Source organism: Zeus faber (genome assembly GCF_960531495.2).
Source record: "Zeus faber genome assembly, chromosome: 1".
NCBI lineage: Eukaryota > Metazoa > Chordata > Actinopteri > Zeiformes > Zeidae > Zeus > Zeus faber.
The window spans coordinates 43,878,164-43,903,104 of NC_137193.1; the positions used below are offsets into that span (position 1 = coordinate 43,878,164).

General features: G+C 41.3%; 1 protein-coding gene across 4 annotated transcripts in view; it reads right to left on the reverse strand.

Moving 5' to 3' along the window:
• LOC307237134 (myosin IXB) overlaps window positions 1-24,941 on the reverse strand; it is a 76,459-nt gene that overhangs the window by 38,706 nt on the left and 12,812 nt on the right. For all 4 annotated transcript variants that reach the window (XM_080009775.1, XM_080009774.1, XM_080009773.1 and 1 more), the window contains exons 2-4: window positions 11,819-12,033; window positions 11,278-11,497; window positions 9,976-10,485 (exon numbers count right to left, since the gene is read on the reverse strand). In XM_080009775.1, coding sequence (XP_079865901.1) covers window positions 9,976-10,485; window positions 11,278-11,497; window positions 11,819-11,970 — 882 coding nt within the window. In that variant the 5' untranslated portion in view covers window positions 11,971-12,033. The remainder of the gene's footprint in view (window positions 1-9,975; window positions 10,486-11,277; window positions 11,498-11,818; window positions 12,034-24,941) is intronic.

Here is a 24,941-nt window from a genome sequence, read left to right on the forward strand (position 1 = left end):
CAAGATGAAAAATATAAAAATAAAAAATGAAACTCAAACTCATTGTCATTTATAGACAGCACCCATATCTCCTCAAATAGTGACAGGGGTTTTACTTAACTCAACTGCCGTCTGGGTGCTGTGCGCCTCAAAATAAATACATCGAAAATTAACTTGCATTCTTTTTTTGTTTGGAGACACGAGACGTACAGTGGACCAGAGATCGCTCTCTCTCATTACGCAATCCACTGTCCTGATCCAAGGCAGAACGTCCCTTGGTTTAAAATGTTCGTATCATACAAGTAGAAATCTAACAAACAATAGATATAGAATTAAAAAAAACAAAAAACAACGGGAACATCGACACAGGGACCCGCACAGGACAAGCGGTATGCTTGGAGCCCAGCATGATGCTGGAGGAGAAAAACCACACACACACACACACACACACACACACACACACACACACACACACACACACACACACACACACACACACACACACACACACACACACACACACACACACACACAGTTTTTGAGTAACAGTTTATATTTGAGGAGATTCAGTATACTGTATATAAAACATGCTCTGAATGTTGCGGCTCCAGGAAAAAAAGCAAGCTCTTTAACCTGGGAAAAGGAGGAGGTTGAATGACCCAGAAAGGGAGGCTGAAGTCCATCCCCTGCAATGAAGCAACAGCATTTGGACCAACTGCAACAATGGGAGCTCTCAGAATGAGAGAAAGATCAAAAACAGATCGACTCAGGGGCTTGCGCGGAGAACACAGCGAGAACTCAGATCACTGCGTCAATTTGTTCTTATCTTGTTCTGAAGACGTCTTTTGGGTCAAAAACTTCTTTAAGTGTACCTCCACCTTTACTCTGACCATCTTTCTGTTCACATCTTCCTATTTCACTTCTCTCCATGTTTTCGCTCCCTATTCTACTCCTACCCCTGTGTATTTGTGTGCGTCAATATGTGTATATGGATAACTCGGGAGAAATCCATATTATTCCTACAAATTCCAACCGTTATTTACATAAATTGAGAAGTTTCGAAAAAGTTCCCTATATTCAACAACACACTTGTCCGCACAGAATTTGCTAATGAATAGTGTATGTTTGACCCTATGAGTATCTGTGGTTGTCTGTATGTGAGATCTGTGTGAGTGTGTGTGTGTGTGTGTGTGCACCACTTGGTCTGACATTATAAATGAGGTTGGGAGGGCCTGTTTGAATAGACCAGGGTCTCCTTTTCCCCAGGTTAAGGCCATGCTCGAAAAGACACACTCACACCTGCTAGGCCTCAGTACAGGGCCTGTTCACTGCGCTGACATGATGACAGGGTAGCAATCCTCTCTCTCTCAAGAGGCAGTAGCACACACAAATGCACACATACTCACATGCACTCTGACACACAAATAGGGAATGTTGACTTGGTGCATAATAAATAGCGGCCACATTGTGTCCTCCAATGGAGCTGCAGAATAGATTTGATACAATTGGTAAACTGAAAGCAGGGGGCATTAACACACACACACACACACACACACACACACACACACACACACACACACACACACACACACACACACACACACACACACACACACACACACACACACACACTTTAATTAAGCCTTTTATAGTGAATCGGTGCCTTATTTCCATTTTCCTGCACCACCTTCCAGCCTTGCATTATCTCCTTAGTCATCTTCTATCGTTAAATAACTGGATCTCTTATTCCCTTCATACTCCATTCGCCCTTTCAGCACTGACTTCCATAGCACGGAGAGCATTAGTGCTTCTGCATTCCTCCCGCAGTCAACAAGCTAAACAGATATTTGGAACGACAAAGAAAAATGTAATCCACAAATAACTTTGAGACCTGAGGGGAAGGAATTAGCAGCAGCTGCCTGCAGACGTACGAGACAAAAAGTAGTCAGAGTTCTGTCGGGATATTCCTCTTCCATGACCAAGACTGTGCTTGACTTGTTCAGACAGGATTCCTGCTCTCCTAATATATTGGTGTTTGTGTTTTCAAGCCATTTGCGTCCATCTGTCTGTATAGTGTGATTTTGAAACAATGGCGTGTTTGGTGTGAATAGCCAAACTCCTGCATGTTCCAAATCCTCTGGAATTCTTTTATTTATTCATGCGTCTTCCACCATTACCAAAGCCATCGCCTGTAGCTCCATTCCAGGTATCAAGTTTGATGTGTGTGTCAGTTGGCAATAGCCCTTTAAATAACTCTGCTGCCGAGCACTGTTTTCCTGCCCATACAAATCAGCCAATAAACCAAAACGACTGGGAAAGCTGGGTTAAACTGCCAAGGCAACCCTGCCACGGAGTGATTGCTATACATGTTAAAGCATTGCTCAAATTCAAACGTGTGTGCAAATAGGTGTTCGGAGTGGCTGGCACCGCCAGTATGAGATAGTGGGCTTACGGTTGGCTAGGCTATTGTGTCCATGGAAACTGTGTCCTAACTGACATAGTGTTGTAACAAGGGCAACAATTTATGTGTACGGAAAAAAGGGAAAGAAGGGAGAGAACGACAGGGTGAGAAAAATAGTTTGTAGCAATGCAAATGGATTTTGCACGTAGGGGGCATCCTTGTGCACGTACATGCATTAACTTGCCCTGACTAGTTTATTTTAATTGTGGGCTCACCAATCTGGCTAACCACTTTCACAAGCCAAACCTACCAAAGTGCAACATCACATCCCCGTACAGTCGCCATTCATAAAAACAAAAAAAACCCAAAGTGTTTGTCACTGTGGCTTTGAAAACCTCAGCCAAAGGAGAGTGTCTATACATCTCTCATGCCTCAGTCATTTCTTCAGCTTCAGCTGATGTTAGCTTACTAGTAAAGGGAAGACATTTTCAGATGGCATTTAGACCAACATGAGTTTCAGATCTGGACCAAATCATCTAGCGCCGCAGATTTGGAATGAAAATAGGTGTGAGAACAATTTTCTTCAGAGTAGGAAGACTTTGATCTTCTTACAAATTTGGTTAGTTTGTAAATGTGAAATTACCAATTCCACCTGCAATAATGATTTGTTTTTCCAGTGAATTTTTACCTCCATCACTTGAACTACCTCTCTTATTCCAGAAAATAAGGAGAGAAAAGAAAAAACCTCAACAGACAAAGAGCTTCTCTTTCATCAGCAAAAGGTGGTTGTCTTGGTTACCGGGCCTAATTACTATTGCATTGAGGCACCACTGGATCCTTACAATTCTACTTGCCCTTTAAAGCGACTGTTAAACGTTTCCACTTGCGCTGCCAAGGCACCGACACTTCGCCACAGCATGCATACACCCAGAAAGGATTCTCCAGAGACCAACCGCAGCAACAAGATTTCCCACATTCATCCAGGGAAAGGGTACATGCAAACACAGACAAGTATCACACTTGAGTGGGGGCTCACCCACCCACACAAATAACAATGATGTTGTTTATGCCCAACTGACTTTTACCTCCAACTAGATACAGCCTTTAATTACGGCACACAACTGGAAAAAAAAAAAAAGCGCTCTGTTAATAAACCATTTAAGTCACCCCTAGTTGAGGCAAAACGCCTCAATGCTTAACAGGAAATAAAAAGCAGTTGACTTCGGTACTCTGTCATGTGATGATTTAGCACGAAGGGAAACATCCACAGGAAGGTTAAACTGTAAATAGTAAAAGGGAACGCTTAGGCTTAAGAGGGTTTGGAAAACAAAGGGCTAGTTATCATTTGTCATCTCAACAGGTCTTGATGAACTGGAAAATAAAATAATCAGCTGGGAAGGGTAGGTTAGTTTCAATCCAAAAACTGTTATTAAGTATTTTATTGTGTAATTACTGATTAGGGAAGATTATGGCAGCATATTCTAGAACACAGTAAAATTCATTAATTTGAATAGATATGACTACATACAGACAGAAACGCAAGCTGTTGTTTGCTACACTGTACTTTGCTTACAATGTTTTATCTGGGGCGGACATGCCAAGTAAGCAAACAATCTGTAAACATGGTGGGAATGAAGTAGAAGGTTGAGGGAGCCCTTAGCCCTAGTCTTGCTGTAGCAGTGTGGCCTTTTTACCAGAGCTAAGTCATTTTAAACAGCCCCACCCAGGCCTAGGAGGGCACCACATTAAACCCCAGCCTGTGGTGTGGTCACAGCATTATGAATAGCACCATAACCGGCCCACTGCATGCTGCTACATGCAGGCTACATTCCTCCTGTAAGGAACACCACGTCCCAGTCTGAAATATGATGTGTGCTAGCATGTGTTGCATCAATATGTGTACTAGCTGCAGTTACTTTGAAAGTCTGCAATCCTATTTTTTGCCCCCTACATTTGTACACAATGCCTTACTACTGGGAACATAGTCGAGACAAATATAGTTAATGAATAAAAATAGGGGCACCAATAATGAAGAGATAAAGAATGGATTTACCGACAGAGTGGGAAGCTACTCCTCTATACTTCCTGATCAAGAATACAATACAGAGGCCTGTCCACACACACACACCCCTGAGGCCAAGAGCCAATGGCAGAAGAGGACTATAAACCATGCTTCCTGTGCCACAGCCAGTCTTCTTCCTGTGAAGGAGAGTTCCACTTGATAGGGACTTCCTGTCTGTGAAACAGTAAGACCTAGTGAGAAGGTGGAGGTGGGGGGAGGGGGGGGGTTACAGGTGTTTTTAAAGAGGTTTAAATGTCTAAAATTTGACAGGAACTCTAATGCCCGTCCTTTTTTGTAGACATTTAAAAAACAAACTAGATAATCAACTAATGGATCCTGTTTGGCTTCCCATGATTTTGCACATCGTAATAATAAAGTCTAATTTTCTCATTATTGCGTATTTGCTATCGGTCAGTTTCACTTAATCACTCAATTGCCACAACAAGAGATTATTTCAGTCAATTTCCATGATAAAGCCTTGTGGACACGTTCTTATCATCACACTCAAAACAAAGTAAATAAAACACACAAAAAGACACATATGGAAAATGGTTTGCATTTTTTTTTTTAACCATCAATTTGAGTTGACTATGGGATATGTTTGCTTTTGAGTTAGTAATAAGTCGAGACTTTTATTTTTTTTCCCTAACCCTGCTTACAAACCCTAATGTTTCCGAAGTGGACAAATATAGGTTTCCATTACACAAACCAACAGAGTATCAGTTGTAGACTGTAATTGGTACAGTATATTAATGTGTTTCCTAGAATTTGAATCCAAGTGCTCTAATCTAATGCACATGTTCCCGATAAAAACAGTTGCAACAGGTGGTTTTTAACCAGGGGGACAGTATCAACACACCAGGCCTTCCTTCACTGTAAAACTGAATTGACCTGTATTAAGTGTCCAGATTTGTCAAGATGTAAAGCGAGAAATTCTCAAAATAAATCTGTCTCCTGTAAGTCTCCAATAATGCGAACAAATGTGAAGGAAATGACAAGTCTTCTTGGGGGCTATACACAGCCCCACACAAGTAGAGGAACGCCCTGTTGAACACCAAGAAGAAAAAGGGGCAAAACAGAACAGACGGGCAACCAGCTCAACCAGTTTAGTGCTGAAATAGCCATTGAGAACAGGTTTGTATATGGGTGAGCTTTTCTGCAAGGGGAACACTCATATAGGACCCAAATAAAGCCAAAGATCCAAGGAATAGGGTAACTGCACTGCCCTGGATAAGTGAACTTCACTGTATTTTTAGAGCAACGAAAAAAAAACTTAAACTTCTCGAAAAGTCTGTGACATAGCAGTAATAGAGAATATAAATGGTGAAATGAAGTATATCTTCTCAAAAAACAAAACTGGTACAATGCGTTGAAGTAGACCATCAGTGAAAAGCCAACAGAGAAGCCCACAGTTAGAGAAGCAGAAACGGTGATCTCATCTCTCCAAAATGTGACCAAAGTTTTGGAGCGATCCCCTATAGCTCCAAGACACACACACACACACAAGCAATTAGACACACACAAAGACAGCTCATATTTACCCTTTTCTGAAGAACTGCGAAAAAAATTCTTTAACTTCAATAGCTTAATATAGTATATTAAACAACATTACCAAACAATTACCTGGAACCTTTCTGAAGGGAAACCATAAGATAAACAGATAAAGATAAACAGAGCATAAGTTCAGAGAAATTATGACTTCCTCCATTAAACAACCCTTGAGTCACGTCACTCATCTTGTCATAGGGATGCAAAGGCAGGCCCTTTTACAAAGCCGAAACCAATCCCACCAGGCTGAGACAAAGAAGGATAGTCTGTTAGTTGAACTGATTCATTGTATAGACGACTGCAACAGGTCAGGATTAAAATAGACTTATTTCTGTTTAACCTCCACAAACATGCATTTCCAGGGACAGTGTTGTGGTTAGATAGCAAGTACAGAACCTGGTGACCTGAATGATGGATTGCTGTATAAAAAAGACCAGGTCAGAGCAGAGCAAACCAGTCTCTGTGTCTGCTTCTCCAACCACAGCTGTGGACTGAGTGAGCCAACACACTGCATTCTGGGACTGAATGTCAGAGTGGCAGCATGTCTGCCAAGGGGGACCAGAACTCTGCTGATGGAAGGGAAAGAAATAATAAAAATAAAAAAATCTCCATCGCTCTCCTCCTCCACCCTCCGTCTAGTCATCCAGAACCAAAGATCTTGACAGACTGACACGCTTCAAGAGGACAAGCGCTGAGCTCATGAAACTGCCTTTGAAAGCTGCAGATCTCCCTCGAGTGAACGCGTTCTAGTGCAGAGTCAGTGGGTCTTGGAAGAGTCAGGAGGCAAGGATTGATGGAAGGATAGATGGATGGATGAATTCTCCCTAATGGAAATTTACTGAATCTTTCCACCATGTGGACACTGGACAGTCAGTGAATATTAAAATCAATGCCTAACAAAAAGCATGCTTCAGATTCAATCAGAATAATCTTTACTATTAAACTTCATATCAATGCCTTGGTTATAACGTGGCATAGCAGTCAGTGGTACAGACTGACACATTTTCAGCTCTGCAGTTTTGTGTCTAATAAATGTCATGCCTCATAAGGCTTTGCTGACTGAATCACTATTTTTAGTCACATTACTAATAAATAAACTGCAAACTATGCTGGAGAGATTTATCACCAGAATAGGGATGAGGTCTATTAGTTCTCAAACACACACTGAAATTGTGAATGCATTTATTTCTAACAGATAATTGTACTAAATAGTACCAATGGTATATTCTCTAACTTTGTTCTCATCACTCCTCTGATCATATTTGTGAGAACATTCATCCAGACACCATTTCTAACATGTGAGTTTATAGACTGTACAAACAAATGGACTAGGGCATCACCCATCGGTTTCTGAAAAGATGATTTGAAGCCTTGAATTTGGCCTTACGCTCGCTGCCATCTTGGCAAGATGGAGCCAGAGCTTTATAGATTTGGGCAGCAGGGTGGAGTCTTAGTGTCCTGGAAGTGGTGGTGGTAGGTGGGGGGGGTCTAGCAGCCACTAGCTGAACTGTACTTTAAAGCGCTTCCACATTGGCTTCAACACCCGGCCGTAATGGTTTCCACTTAGTTGTGCCTTAAAAAAGGGTCCTATGACAATGCATCTTGCCAAAATGCAAACACACACACACACACACAAACACACACACACATCTCCCACCACACAAAAAAACATGCACACAGAGCTAATAATGGATGCAACAATGGTGCCAGCAGTTCGATTGTAAACAACATGGTAAGAGGTATGTAGGTCTTCATTCCTTTACATGTTGTAAGGCAACACTCAATTTACTGGTGAGTGCATATGAGAATGGTGTGTATACTGAAAATGACATGACAGTAAGTAACACTGCCAGTAGAAAATTCATCCATATGTGAAATTAGGGTAAAGTCCCTTCATCATTAATGTGATATGATGAAAACAAAACAAAAAAAATGAAGTAAACTTAATTTTTCCCATTTATCTCTGGTATTTAAACTTGAAAATCTCAGCACACTAAGTAGCCCAGCTTGCTGCAGCCTTGATTTTTCAAACCATGAGAAAGTCAACAGATTATTAGCTGTTTGAAAGTGTTTGCGCCTGTGCACAAAAAACATCTGGACATCTGGCAACGAGCAGATATGGCCAACCCACAAACTGAGAAAAATAATGAAATAATAATCGAGTACTAAAGCCGGCAGTGTGAAGATTGCCTATGATTTGAGCTGCAGTATCCTCAACTATTCAGCTGACAGAATATGTTTTGCATTTATGGTGGAACAATAATACCAGTGAAAAGATTTTGCATGATAATGAATGAATCAATCAATCAATATTCTGATTTCTGTTAGGTAGAGGAGATGCAAGTGGCAAATGGATAACACACTAAAATGTCTGCATCAACCAGGCACCAGATTAGCAGCAGATAATCGGTCAGTCTTATTGAAAGTCACTAAACGTTGCATTTCTCTGAGAGCATAGTGGGAAGTAGAATTAAGTCAGCTGACCCAAAGGTTGATCACAAAGAGAAGCAAATGATGAGCCAATAGCCACTCCGCATACAAACCTTTTGCAAACTCTGGTCCAAATATAGTTGATTCCAAATTACTACCCAAAAAGCTATGTTGGAAGTCTTAGAACAGGTTAGGTCTCGAGACAATTAAGAGTATAAATATTTCATAAGCAAGACACTAATAGAGCTTTATTACTAAATATAAAACACAAGGGCAGAGGCTTCAATGGCAGAGCAAATGAATTTAGGAAGTTACTAGCGTAAAAATATACTCATTGTCAACCCCTAAATGAGCTAGAATCATACTAAATTCATGCTTGAAGCATCACATCCTTATGTAAATGACACGCATGCTGTCTACAAACTAGCATATGGCCACATTAATTAAATCCTCACATGAGAAAGGAGCTCTGCAACATTGGGCTGAGGAAAACTTAATGTGGTTAGTTTTCTACAGGATCTTGTGTACATGAAACTTGATTATTTGTGTATCCACAGAGCTAGAGATTCCATATAGCGTATCATTCTATGAACTTTCCATTTTCCTGCTTATAAGAGGGTTTGTTAGCGTGTCCTCTGGCATGTCATGACAACATGAGTCACTTATGAGTAAGCATCATTGTCCGTGCTGGAAATGACTAAGAAAATGAGCCATGTAGTTAATTCCTTATTAAGGGCAATGCAGACGAGTTACTACATTTTACAAGCTGTGACTGGGAATACAAATACCCGCAGAGTATTTGACATACTGTATGAATGGTTTTCTATGTGATATGAAGTACACAAGCACAGCAAACAACTGAGGGTTGATGGATCCCTGATGCGTTCAGCTGTTTGATCACACAATCTCTTACTCTTCTCTCCTGCTTGTATAAAACTGGCTTTAGCTTAGTCTTCCATTGTAAGACATACATTTCAAGACCACCAATTAACATGCCATCATGCCTGAAGCCCTAGGACAGAAAACTAACATTTTTGGTGAGCAGACCAGTGTAGTTAATACTGGCCTCTCTCAATTTAAGTACAGAATGTTGCAAAAATATGGGTCGATCCCCACAAAATGGGAGTTAGCAGTTAGCAGTAACCCTGAAACAGTAAAGTGACTCATGCATGAGACTCAGTCTAGGTATGCAGATACAGATAGCAGTAGTGGGTCCAATACTGTGCCGATGTACTTGTAGCTCCAATAACTTAAGCAGTTAGGAATGTAAAATAGTTGCATTGAATGCACTAAAAGTGTCTTGAAAGTGTCCAAATATGACACTAGTACTGTCATGATACATCTTATTTTGCTTTAACAAAGCAGGAAATATATTTATTACAGATGGTAAAAAACACACAGGGTCTTCAAAATCAATGATCTCATTATTAGAACTGTTAAGTTTCATATCCACATGGGTACGCTGTATTAGTAAGAAGCAAGAGCGAGTAAGAAGACTAAATGGATGGTTTATGATGGTTTATTTATGATATCTCCATCCAGGTCCAATCCTCACCTCCAGTACCGGTCCAGCCCCCAGGATGGTCCTCTCCACCCCGCTAGCGTAGCCCTTCTGGCTGAGGGCTGTCAGACAATGAATCAGGAAGTTGGTGCTCTGAGTCTTGCCTGAGCCACTCTCCCCGGAGATGACGATACACTGGTTGACCCTCTTCCTCAGCATGGCATAGTAAGCAACATCCGCAATGGCAAAGATATGAGGCTCCAGTTTTCCCAGCTGGTGGTTCTCATACATCTTGACATACTTGGGGTTATAGATGGGCAAGAACTTGAAGGGGTTGATGGCAATGAGGATACTGCCTGCATACGTGTAGATCTTCTTCTTGTAGAAGCGTGTGCGCAGGTTGTTCAAGATGCTGTCCTCGTTGAGGACAGGGAGGTTGCAGAGGTCGGCAAAGTCGTCCTGGGAAGGGGGAAGGAAGCCCCTGGCAGCCAATTTCCGGGCCTCCTGTTCCTTAGTGAGTGCTGGGAGGTGGATATATTGGATAGAGCCATCATGGTTCCTCTCCTTAAGAGTAACAGGAGAAATAAGCATAATTTTATTGACATTTCTTAAGATTGGTTTAGATTTTAAAAGTTCAGAAAATATTCTAAAATGCAACAACAGCAAATAAATGTAATAAAGATAGAAAAAAAACCATCTCACTCATCTTACTATAATATCATCTGTTCATAGATATTTCTAAAGCCCCTTTCCCACTTGCACTGAAAGCTGTAAATCTACTGGCAATGTTCCGTATTGGTGTCATGTGGGAAAGGGAGCCAATCTCGATGTTGCGTAAATTTCCCCACTCTCGACAAAGTATAATTTCTGGCAAGTTGCCAGAATGGCTGTAGTGGGGGTTTTTTACGAATATTTATTTAGTACAAATATAATATAAAAAAATATATATTTGTTTTTTGGAAGAAAGAATAAATTCGGAAAAACGGCGAGTCCGAACCGTGGAGCTCAGCTGCAGAGACGAGAAACTGAAGCGGGCCTAGTCTCTACGGATACAGGTCTTTATATTGTTAAAGCGCTAGTCTAAAAAAGAAACAGGTTCTGTTGCCTAGTCTTGTGTGATAATAGACATTGTGCAAGCATTAAGTACTGTTTACGTAACAGTCATCTAGGTGGGACCAGACTCAATACGTAACTTTTCCGTAAAGGAGGCTATGTGGGAATGACTACCTACTGCCTTTCCCGGATATTTTTTATCCAGCAATGTTATGGATTCCATGTGGGCATGGGGCTTAATAGAGAAAGTATCAGTCACTTGAACTGGCCTGTCACTGTAAATTACTAAATTGTCCACTATACCTGAAGCAAGAAGTAAAAGCCCAGGCTCTGGGGATGTTGTTCCTGGGCCTTTCGGGGCCACAGCAGAACCCTCTGCACTGGCAGATCACCAGCCTCCAGAATCCACTCCTCCCCCCCACATTCCTTCACTTCTGCCAACACATACAGCCGGCTAGAGTCCAGCCCCAGCGCCGAGGCTGAATCAGATATCACTGTGGCGGCTGTCGCATCCTTCTGTACCCTGATGGATGGGGACAAAACCAATTATTTGGATTAATCAGTTCTGTTACACTATTCTCTTATTTCCAACCGTGTTTCTGCTTTCAACCATGTTAATAGACAAAAGCAAAAAGAAAATATCATAAATGCATCAACCACCAAATATTCATAAACTGTCTACGTACGATACCAAGCGCAAATAGAGGACACCAGGAAAAAGTGAATTACCTTTAGCATTGAATGTAGTGAAAACTTACACCTGTTCTAAACAATCAACCAATAATAATAATAGATTAAATCAGCAATTAAACAGATCAAAGTCATTAAATCCAGATACACTTACCTGAGGCTGCAGCAGTCTGAGGTTTTGGCAGCCAGCCGTGGGTAGATCTGGAGCAGGTAGGAGCGGCCATCTTGGGGGCTAGCGGCCACTCCCCCCCCCCCTCCTCCACATGCGATCGTTGCCATTGTGGCAGCGCCATCTCTGACACTCATTCTGAGCCAGGGGGAGTGGCCTCAGCATGCCGCATCCACTGCCTTGCTCTCACCACACGGCACCTGAAGGAGACATTTCCACACATCCACATATTTACATTCCTGTGTATAATGTGTATAATTAGAGAAGAGACAACTGAATTCACAGTTTCATCCTTCAGCATCAAAGAGAGAGAATTTAACATTTCTGTCACCTAAAATGGAAACAGATGTTTTGCATATGATTTTGGTGAAATAAAAGATAGTATTGTACAACAGAGACTGAAATAACTTGTGATACTGGCTTAGTGTCAGTTTTTTTAAATGAAAAGAACATTTTTGCATTTGACCCATCCTGACAATCTAGGTCACAGCTTATATGACATTTCACTGTTAACTTTTTCACATTTAAAATTAACATCTTATTATATTTTCTTCTTGATAGAGGCCTGGGAATGACATTTATGACATTTTATATAACATCATATTAGAATCTTTTTAAAACTTTGCCTGATAAATAGGCTTAAAGTTTATAATCATTTGATTATCGAAACAGATGTTAAAACAATTTAGACTGAATGAAGCCTTATCAGATATAAAATTCCTTATCTCTGTCTAAGGTTTTAAAAGTGGTTCACACTTTTGATTACAACAGCAACCTATGTCAAACACAATCTACCTCATTACACCTAATTGCAAGACAGGCTATTGCAACATAACGCTGCAATTAAATGATTGCCAAACATTAACAGGCCATTGAAATTTACAGACAAGTAGCTAAGATTCACCAAAAACTATAAAACCGCACTGGAGAACCTGAAGCACTCAGATGCCAATAAATCGTGTCATAGGCCTATTTAATGTATGATAAAACAAAACATCTATGCAGGATGTGGTGGTAAACCAAGGTTGCAAAAGACATTACAAAGCTGAAGTTCAGAGCAATATATGTGACGCATTTGGTTCCCTCCTTCCCTGTGGCCGCCCAATCGACAGAGAAGATGATACAGGAAGAACACGATAGTAACATAATGATAGCACTGTTCAAAACAAAATAAATAGGGGCATAGTGACAAGATAGTACTGAGACCTAGCTAAATCAAAATGCTAAAGCCAAATTTCTTTGTGGGGAACGGCTCAATATTTGAGACCCCCACCATCCTCCAGAACATCTTGTAAGCGTGCCTCATCAAAGTTAATTGGTACCAAAACACATTGCATTTGAAACTTAACACATTATATCCTTCAAGTTGAAATATCAAAGGTTCCACAATATTACTGATAATTATTAAGAATAGGGAGGTCCTTTCACTTTCTTTGCAGAAGGGTGATTCGATAATATTGGACAGAGGGAAAGCCCAAGACTAACCTACGTACACGAATGAAACCAGTTTACTCTGGTTTTCCCCTCCTCTAAAAATACTGTTGTCCATGTCCTGACACAGATACGCATTTTGACAAAATATGGAAACTAGTACATGCGCGTTCAAAATGTAAGGCTTTCTAAGACATGTTACTTGCACTGTTTAACAAAATGTCAATGATTCAATCCCGTGTTCTACAATGGAAGATGTAGCCGGTCTGTGCCCGTGGCTGGTCGCTGTGCGTTGGGTGCCTCCGGGTACGGGAAGTAGGCGTGCTATGGTGTACTCGGGTCCGGGGGAGGGTCGGCGTGGCCGCTGCCCGGCCTGCTGCGCCCCTGCGTTGATCTGGTTGCGCTTGATCTGGCCTCTCTCTCCCAAAGCCAAAACACATACTCAGTACATACAGCACACAACAGGCCTAGGGTTTGCAGGAAGGGTGGAGAGCGAGCTACAGTATGTGGGTGGGGATGTGGCAGGCGGCTGTGATCTTGCCAATCATGCCCCTGCCCCGACGTGCTTCTCATCAAACAAATTTTAACGTCGGCGTGCTCTGCGCTGAGCACACTTCATTACTTGGATGGGCGCTCGGGGCATGCAGCCGGATGAGGCGGCCCTAGCTCTTGCACAGGGTGGGCATGGGTGTCCCGCCAGCTCTCTGCGGGGCGGGTAGGGTGTCGGTCTGTCGGACCTGGCTTCGGGCCTGGCGCCCGCGACCCAGGTTCCACGCCTGCGGCTGCGTCCTGTGCCTGCTTGTGAAAGGTGGGTTGTATGTGTGCGCCTCAGGGGTGCGGGGTCTCCTTGCACTCCCTGGGACTGGGTTATGCTCCTCAGGGCCGAGCCGTTGCTCTCCTGTGGCTGCAGGGCAGGGTGCTCGGGGCTTTCCTGTAGCCGCGGGGTACGGCTGTGGGGCTCAGGGGTGGCTTCAGGCCCTTTTCCGCTGCTTGGAGGCACCACAACATAATACCGACCTTATATACCAGAATCAATTGGAATAAGTCGTGTCTTTCCATGTACATGTTGTTGTTTGTTTCTATGTTTATTTGTCTGACCCGTGGTGATTCTCCCCCTCTTGGAGTAGTGATTAGTTAGTAAAAGTAGTAAAAGTAAAATAGTTCAAAGAGGGGGATTGGTGGCAGTTCTGTAACAACAAAAAAACTGTGCTCTCGTCATCCTACAGGTTGTCCACAGGACAGACTTATTGCAGCAATTCTTGACGATTTAAGAATAAATAAAGAGTTGCATTGCAGGTTGAGAACTTGAACTCCACTTGCAAACTAACTCTGTCCTAGAATAGCATACAAATAGGGCCAGCATGCTGACAGCACAGGTAAAAAGAAAAAAAAGGGTACTGCAGTTTATTAATATTGTACGTGTCGCATGTCTTGCACAAAATTCGATATTGCACGCTACTGGGTCCCCAGCAATACAAACGTGAAGTAGATTGGATGGACAGTTGTCGAGATAATCATAGGACATGATAATCGAAGGACATACAGACAGACAGACTATTTTCGTTATAATTAGAGGTCTTCCTATTACCCTGTAGAGGCCACAGGGCTTCTTAACGTTTTGCTCATACCACACATGTACTTTGAGCTGACGACAACAATGACTCATTTTAACAATATTAGAATGCAGTGCATGCAAGTCACAAGAGAGCTATAAATGGCTTTGCCACTGAAGCTGTACTGTAATTAACAGCTATGGGTTTTTCATGCTTGCAGATAATGTTCAAAGACTGAAGCAGCTAGCGGCAAAATAAATGCAGAGGATTTACTCTTACTGTCTTACAAACACACAATTTTGCAACTCAACCCTCGAACATGACTCCATCGCCAAATCTTTCCATGCAGAAATAAGTCAATATTCTTTTCCTCACAACATCCCAAAGCTGGGATCTCACAACATCACCATGACCTAAACAGCCCATTAACCCAAAACAAAGAAGAGGCTTATTCAGGTCTTAGCAGGGAAACCACAAATTTCCTGACTGAGGTAGAGCTAATGTTCTAGAAGAAAAAGATGTGTCAGGGTCTTTAAAAACCAAACCACAAAATAACCAAAAGGGGCGGACGATCTCCTCAGGAAGAATCACATGATACACATGTGCCTAAATAGGCCAATAGGGTTAAATAATTCATTCTAATTCTTTAGTATCATTTCCAAAGAAAGATAATTTTTTTGAATAATTGTATTGTTCAATTCCAAGTTGCAATAGAAGAGACAAGGTTTTCTATTAATATAGTCATTATTCAACAAAGTGGGGCATATGTTCAGTTAGTTCAATACCATCTCATAGAAGTGGTGAGTGACTTCCCGTAGCAACAATTCAACATATTACGTGACAATTTCTCAGACAAATTTATATAAGCCCTGTCTACAATCACTACAGTTTGTCTTTTAAAATCTTGTTTTAACTTTTTATTAGTAAGCTTTATATAACTTTAATATTAGAAAATATAAAACTAACCTGCACATAACTTAAGAAAGCATGCACAGCCATCTTTATTCAGTAAGACCAAGCAGCAGTTCTGCAGGGAAGACATCACATAATACGAGAGAAGTGTTTTGCCCAACAAGAGCAATGCACATTAGTTGTCGTTGTCGATATTAAACTAATAATTTAGATCAATTGTTGCCCTGTAAGTAGTGCTCAGGGTAAGTCTTATCACCGCTATGCATTCAGATTTTCACTTGCAGTCACAAGATAATCCCAACAGAGCAGGATTTTCTTTCTTTACATTCCTCCCATGCCAGTATTAGCTGTCAGCAGCAGACAGTTTTGTGGTTACTGTGCCAGTCGTGAGGGCTGGCAGCCTGGACCACCATCAGGTGACTGACAGTCTGGCAGATTTTTGAAGCCATTACCATCTTTTAGTCTCTGTCAAGCCCATTTTGTTGGATCTTTTTACATATTGGGGCATGTATTTAGTAGAAAATCTACACAGGCCACAGGCAAAATAATCTGATCCAAGATACCTTGTCTGTAACTAATATTGATGTACAACAGTGATCCAAAGCACTGTGCGAGTGATATAGACAGCTGCTGGGCAAAGCTCGGGTTAATAATCGATCACATAGCCTGACTTTATACCAGTGATGTATGCTTTGTAAACTGTATGCCCCCCATGGGGAAAACAAAAAAATGACAGTAAGGCCGCATGTTAGAAACCTTATCTGGAGGCTTACTTCTCTAAGCATGGGGCCTCTAGTTAATCATTGTTGTCATTCAAGCAGACGTTATATTTTCTTTACTATGAAGAGTAAGTAATGTTAAAGTCTAAAACATGGCATGAAATAAGATGGGCAAGAGAAAGTGGTTCTTTCTTACAAGTGATTGTTACCTAGTGTATGCATAAAGATAGACATTTCTGTACTACTATAAATAGCAATTGTGTTCAAAAGGTTTTTTTAATTTTAAAATTATAAATTATAGGCATAAACTGTTGAAACTCAATTTAGGGAATACTGTATTTATGTGGTATTTGTATTCATCATGAATGATCACACCCAAGCCATCCACTCAATTGTAGTTAGCTGATTGGGTCGTTAGGTCAGAAGATTAATTCACATGCGGCTTGTTTGTGGCAGGCATTGTCAAAATGTTTTTCCTTGTCAACTACAACATTATATCATGTGAGTTTTTTTATATACCACAACAGCCATTAGCTGCAAGTAGGGATAACACATGTAATAGCCCCTCCTGTCCTATAATTTGTCTATGCTTCACAATGGTCAAGTTCTCTAATATTAACAAACCACAGTAGAGCACAATTCATTGGTCCTTTTTTTCAGCTCAAACGACGATACTCATTTCCAAATTATAGTTGAAATAACTGAGTACCTTCAATGGAAAGTTAAATATTAAAGTTTATTTTTCTATCAACAAATGATAAAGCCTTAAAGCCTAAGTAAGGAGGCAAAGCCTGAGTTGTATTGCTTCCAGGCGTAAACAGGGCCAGGCAGATACAGTAGTGTGCAATGTTTCCCACACATTTGATTTATTCGTGGCGGCCCGCCACAATATCAACATCGACTGTCACATATGGATTTTCTTTTTTTCTTCACTATTTAAAATGGGTAAAATCTTAGTCCACTGTAGAGCTGCGTGCAGTGTATTGATTCACTCAGACCATGAACATGACCATGCGCAGGATGTTTAGGTTGGGTCCTGAAACCGGTACCACTATGGCACCAGTTCCTATATGATCAGAATCTAAGACCGAATCGCAATGCAGATTCGGTGCCTCATTTTGGTGCCATGCCCAAGCTGTCAATTAAAATATCCACCCTGCCGCCATCCGCTCCGAAACCATCCACACGTGCCATAATTGCTATAAACGATATTATTGTAATTTTAAGACCATTTTTAGCCACTGATATAATGATATAATAGCATACACAGCAGTACACCCTTTGGAATAGCAATGAACTTCAAATATTCAGAATATAAGAATATTCAGAAATTGTAATGTGAACTTTTTTTGTTTTTAAATATCCTAAGAAAATAAAACCACACAACGATACAATAAATAAAACAGAGTCTCGGCGACATGTTATTTTCACCTGGTTCACTGTCGCTGTGTGTGTGTGTGTGTGTGTGTGTGTGTGTGTGTGTGTGTGTGTGTGTGTGTGTGTGTGTGTGTACACACGGTGAAACTAACACAGAGAGGACGTGAGGACAGAAGCAGTGCAACCAGAAATGACAGCAAAACGTGTCTCAGCAGTTTTTTTTACTGTTCATTAGGCTCAGTTACATTCATTTGTAAAAATGGTTTACACAATGCAAGTAATACAATAGTTATTTGTGGATTCAGAAATACATTTATGTCTCAGATTTTTTTTTTTTACTTTAATACAGATTTGTAGATTGTAGTATTTATTGATCTTTTCCCATTTGTATTTATTGCATTATATGCATTTGTGAGTTGTGATAATTCCTTCCACAGCGTGTTTTTTTTTACTTTGAAACATATAACATTTTGGCTACATTACGTCATTTAGCTGGTACTTTTGTTCAAAGCCAGTTCCAAATATATTTTTCCAAAAGTTCAAAGATAAGATACATATGGAGATTCAACAAAACAGATTAATGTTATGAGCAGCAGAAAGCAGGTCATTTTGATTGTAAATTCTTATGTGACTTAAATGCAGGATCTGAAGGAGTAACAGTGGCAGAGAGTCCACCCTGGATTCTAACGTAAATAAAACTCAGCCAGGGACTATGATCATGGTCACTGTGAAAACTCCAAAGGATAAGGAGGAGATCGCGTTTTCAGTGAATTATTCTGTCGCCGAAGGTCTGTTTAGGTTTCATCACGTTGATACTTTGGGTAGTGGCGTCACTCCCAGGCACTGTGAAAAAAACGCTTAGGCACTGTGCCCACGGCTTATAATGGTAGAGAAAACCCTGGTGTTTATTCTAGCATTAAGTTGGCGCTAGAAGATAAAAAATACTTTATTAATCCCCAAAGGGAAATTCCAATGTTGCAGCAGCAATGACAAACATGACAGAACACACATAATTTACAAAAACACAAACAATGAGGTAGTTTGTTTTTTTGAATGAATGCATGCATACATACACACATTATATACAGATACACACATATCTACAAATGCGTATATAAATATAAAATAATTACTGTATTATATAAAAATAAATAAAATAAAAAATATATAATTTAACTTAGCGCTAGGAAAGCTTAAAAGTGGAGGTTAAATGTGAAGTAAAAATGTGTCTTGTGCATTGTCATTGAGAGGAGGAGTTTCCTATCCTGGCACAGAAGGGAGTCATTGTAGGTGGCTCTTGCGGTGGCAGGAATGACCTCCTGTAACTGTCCTTATTGCAGCGGAGCTGAAGGAGCCTCTGGCTGAAGACAATGTTGTCGGACCAGTAGGTCGTGTAGGGGGTGCGCAGTGTTGTCCATTATGCTGAGCAGCTTGTGCAACAGCCTTCTCTCCACAACCAGCTCTAGGGGCTCCAAAGCAGTCCCCAGCACAGAGCCAGCCTTCTTTATCAGTTTGTTCATGTTCTTGGGAGTCGCTGGCTCTAATGCTGCTGCCCCAACAGATGACTGCAAGGAAAATTGCACTAGCCACAACAGACTTCCTCAAAAGGTAGATTCTGCTCTGTCCCTTCCTGTAGACAGCCTCAGTGTCGCATTTCCAGTCCCTTCTGTTGTCCAGGTGAACGCCCAGGAACCTGTAACCCTCCACCACCTCCACCTCTTCTCCCAGGATGGAAATAGTGGTGACAAATGTTGGTGTCATTCTTATGTAAACGAACACGCATGAAAACACAATGAGTAATTATCGAGGTCAGGAAGATTATCGAGGTCATGTCCATAACATACATAGCAAGCATTACAATATAGTAATTATCGCAACAGGCCTAGGTCCTCTGTGTGTCCTCTGAGGGAGCGATTTTGCAATCTCCCTCTCCACGCGTAGTGGAGACATTGGAGAGGCAGTGATTGAGTGTTTGGTTCCTCCAAAAAAAGCAAAACAGAAATTGTTGAATAAATCGAATAAAAATACAAATAAAACTAATTATTTTAGATGTTTATTATCTTACTTAATTTCCTTATTGAACAAAACAAAAAAAACAGTGGGTAACGGGGACACTCAGTCCCCCCCGGTCAGGTACCACCACAGAATCTAATTTTGTGGAAAACACTTTTGAGTCAGCTGTACACTGCAGGTATTCAGAAGGCAGTTACTGTTAACGGTAAAGAGTTACTACTACTGTTAACTACTAGTGTACTGTTAACAGTATTAGTGTATTGACAGAAGCTATATCAAACGTTCTCTATTACAGCTGTGATTATCCTTATTTGCTGACATACAAAGTAATGATATTCTATTTAAGCAAATTCATAAAATTGTTGAGAGCAGTTAATCTAGCTGGGAAACAGGGCCACATGAAAAACAAAACAGTGGCCAGGGTATTATATTGGAAATCGGTTAGTTCAGGTCACATGGGGAATAGAACAACTTTAAAGTTTTCAGCTTGTACCGTTGCCAGACTTGCTGACCACAGCACCAGACACATGTGAATCTATAAAATGCCATGGCATGCAAAAACTGTACAACCACAAAAGACAGCATCATCATTATCCTCCATCATGAGCTCTGTCTGGTTTATATCTGTCAATTAAACTCCACTGCCACCGATGCCTGCTCAACCAACATAAAAAAGAACAAACACAGAGACCTGAGTGCAACACTGTGTTCGAGAGAGAGAGAGAGCATTTACAAGTCCGAGAGTGGGAGGCGAGCAGGGTATCCCGGGAGACAATCAAAGGGAGACGGTGTCTTAGAGATAGTAGAGCTGCCTTCATCTGGAGATCAACCAAGAGGATGCCAAGCATTCCCCAGATAAGACTAGTGAATCCCTGAGTCGTCTGCCCTCTCGAAGTTAAGCTTGGCCTTATGGTTGCTTACCGGGGGGATGAGGAGAGGTACTAGAGACACTGACTAAAGCTGAGGGCAGAAACAAGCTCTTTAGCTGTTTACTTTGAATTGGGGAAGCTATTTAACAACTAACAAACTCCTTAAACCAGTTAGTTTTTTGAAGAAGGTACCGCTCAACTCTTTTAGGTCAAGTCATGGTAATTAGGGACGCGCATGATTAGTCAACAAATCGATTAGTCGACTCCGGCAGTGATGTCAGCTATTGATTTTTTGTTTTGTTTTTGCATGACTTTTCTGCCCAGACTTTTCTACAATAAATGTAGCACATGCTTCATGAAAAACTCCACCCAGACTCTAATAAGTGTAGCACACAGAGGAATGTGTTTGCATGAGAGAATGATGGCGGCGAGACGGAACAAAGTGTGGCGCTATTTTACCCTTTTAAGCTATCTTTTAAGACTTTTTTGTTTTTTTACTATAGAGAGTCTAGTCACATTAAATAATTATAAATAATGTTATTGAACTTTTCAACACTACTGCAAATGCGTCTCTTCCCCTCCGCCCACTGTGTGCGTGTTGGCTGTGTATGTTTTTCTTGAATCTGACTTTTTTCCTAATTCTACTCATATCACACCATTAGGGGTGTCACAATTCTCCAAAGCCACAATTCACACACACACACACACACACACACACACACACACACACACACACACACACACACACACACACACACACACACACACACACACACACACACACACACACACACACACACACACACACTTCGGGATATTTGGATTATTGGGATTCAGGTCTGGAGAAAGTGCAGGACACTCCATTTGAGGTGCCCCAGTCTCCAGCAGCCGTTCCCTAATGATGTGACCTTGATGAGCTGGAGCATTGTCGTCCATGAAGATGAAATGAGGCCTGTGTTGTTCATGCAGGGGCACAATGACTGGATTAATGGTGTTATTCAGGTAGTATGGGCTTGTCACTGTACCATTCACAAAGTGTAGGGCAGTTCAGTATTGACTAGACACACCTGCCCACACTGTAACACCACCACCACCAAAGGCTCGCTGGTGACAACAGTGGCTGATGCATAGCGCTCTCCTTGATGTCTCCAACATCGTTGGTGACCATCATTTTTGCTCAACGTGAATCGACTTTCATCAGAGAACAGCACTGAGGCCACTGGTCCCTCGTCCAGCGTAAATGCTCCCTGGCCCATGCAAGACGATGATGCCAGTGCCTGGTGGTGTGGTCAGGTACCCTTGCAGGTCGTCTAGCACGCAGACCACGCTGATGTCAACGGTTTTGAATGGTCTGACGTGACACTTGGGTGCCCCTCACCTCCCTTAAATGTGCCTGGAGTTGAGTGGCATCATCATCCGGTTCCGCAGGGCACTGTTCACAATGAAGCGCTCATCAGTGTGGGATGTGGCCAAAGGACGTCCACTTCTATGCCTTTCGGTGACTCTTCCAGTCGCTGTATCTCTGTTGCAACCGGCTGATAACACTCTCTGACACTCTAAGCTCAGTGGCCACTTCCCTCTTGGTACATCCTGTTTGAAGCCTCACAATGGCGAGGTACTGTTCGTCAGTTGTTAGGTGTAATCTTGGTCTCTTGATGTGAACTGAAAAAATGTGAACAGCATGATGAAGGGGACTGTTTAAATACCAATTCTAATTGAACCAAGAAATGTTTTGGTCGATTCATGGATCAAACACCTGTTGTGAATTTTACCGTTCAGCTCCTTGTTAGAGAACAACAAGTTGTGCAAAAATTACTGAAACATTGAACAGAACACACACACACACAGACACACACACACACACACACACACACACACACACACACACACACACACACACACACACACACACACACACACACACACACACACACACACACACACACACATATGTGTATACATATGTGTACATATATACACACACGTACATATATATACACACACTTTTCGGGGGACAGTGCCCTAATATTTTAAGTCGGATAACTGATAATGATCTGCTATCGGCCATAAAAAAAAATCTAAATTAGCATCCCTAATCTGTATCTTGATATAGCAGCTTCGATTCTATATATTATGATGCATTGCAATAATTTTAACAGAGACTGAGAGGTCTACCAAAACTAAAGACTAATGTACATTAAGATACAATGCAACAACTGGCACATTAGTGTATGACAATGGTATTAACAATATGGTAATAAATCCTAGCAGATGGAGTTGAAAATAAGATGACAAAACCACAATTTAAAAAAATTTGCATCGTTCATTAAAGAAATATCGTTACTGTTATTTAAAGAATCTACTGTAATTGAGAACAAAAGATTGCGATGCTCAAGTGTCTCAATATTTTCCTTACACTCCTAGAAACAAATGAGACACTACAATAGGCTTTCAACAGGGAAGTCAATTCTCTCCAAGACCACACATCTGCATCCTTGGGCTTCTTCCCAAATTTTTGACTCTCCATCTCAAGGGCGTCATTATAAACAGTGTTCTGAGGCTTAGCAGTTCACTCAGCCAAGCTCTCAACACTCTTTGAAGCCTCATTTATAATGACATCATTCGGAAAGTTACTGATTTTGCAAATGAAGCACTGTGTACCAGAGGTGTGTAAACGCGTCTGCCCACGCAACTGTACAAGAAGAAATAAGCACACGCACACGCACACACACACAATAACGATGATACTTGGTAGAGGAGGGATGGCCTTTTAAACAGCTGTTTGCTCCTCAGCCACTTTAATTAAACAGTCTGAAGCTCCACCCAGTGAGGGAGGAGTAGAGGGAACAGGAGGTTTAGTTCACCATACTTCTCAATAGAGAGAGGTTGTTGAACAACACTGTTCCATAGAATACCATACAGAAAAATAAAGTGTTCCAATTAATTTTATACAGTCAGTACAGTAATGGTGATTATGTCCTTACTAACAATACTTACATCACATCACTAACAATGTGAAAGCCATGACATTTGAGCTCTTGAGTAAGGGAAGTATACCAGTAATTGTTCTTCTCATCAATCACTCAACACAATTACTCCCAGGCACACACACACACAGCCACTGGTCATTGCTTAGACACAGTTAGGTAACCAGCTGCTCTGACTGCAATGAAACACAAAGGCCAATGAAGTCAGACAAAGAATCTCTCTTCATTCCATAAAGTCTGTCATTCTCACATTCCCACTGTATGTTTCACCCCGTCTTTCTCACATACAAGGTCAGAGACGAGAAGTCGTTCCACAGGAAGTGGACTGATGATGTCAGCGGTGTGTCTGAACTAATGATAGACTTACTCCCAGAATTCCACTTCAGCGACACAAGAGGAGGCTTCCTGATATGAAACATGTGATGTCTTGGTCAGAGCTAGCCTGTAACATTATAGACAGCATTGTGAGCTATAAGAGGCATGGCATTTGTTAACTAAGTGATAGCCATACATGAATAATTTCAAAATCAGTGTCAGGGGCAGCCATGATGTGTGTTACATCAATTCAAAAACATGACTTATAATAATTTGTATTCCTTGGAAAGAAGCAGGAATTACAGTTCTGGTTTTGGGGACAATGACTCTGAAGTTGATGATAATAATATTTCTAGGGAAATGACGTATGAAGTATAAAACCAGGGCTGGACTCCATAATATGGTTAGTGTCAAATATTACCTGGGGGAGTATTAGTATTCGATTGTACAACTACAGTGACTTAGATTCTGGAAATTGCAGTAAATTATAACATTTCTATTGAATTGGCAGACAAACATAGGCTCGACACAGAATTGTACAGAACTGCTGAAAATATGATCATTATCAGTTACTGCCACATGGGCAGCTTGACCTGACAAAAACAAAAACTGACCTCATGGCAACAGTTAAGCCCTGATGAGCACCAATTTGTACCAATTATTTTAACATAATCGTATTGTTTGGCAGTTTTTCTAGTTTTTTTTGACCAACTTTTCCCCAAAATGTCAAGGCCCACATGCACTTTATCCATGGTAAATCAAGAGTGTCTGTTGCAAACTGCAGATGCACGAGCCTTTCTGTACTCAGGGGAAGTGGAGCAGGGGGATTGTTGAGGTATCCATCACCACTACAACCTCTCTCCGCCTGACCTAATGAAGATGAGAGGGCCTGGACCTCAGCCAGGGATGGCTTCATTGTCCTCTGGGGACAA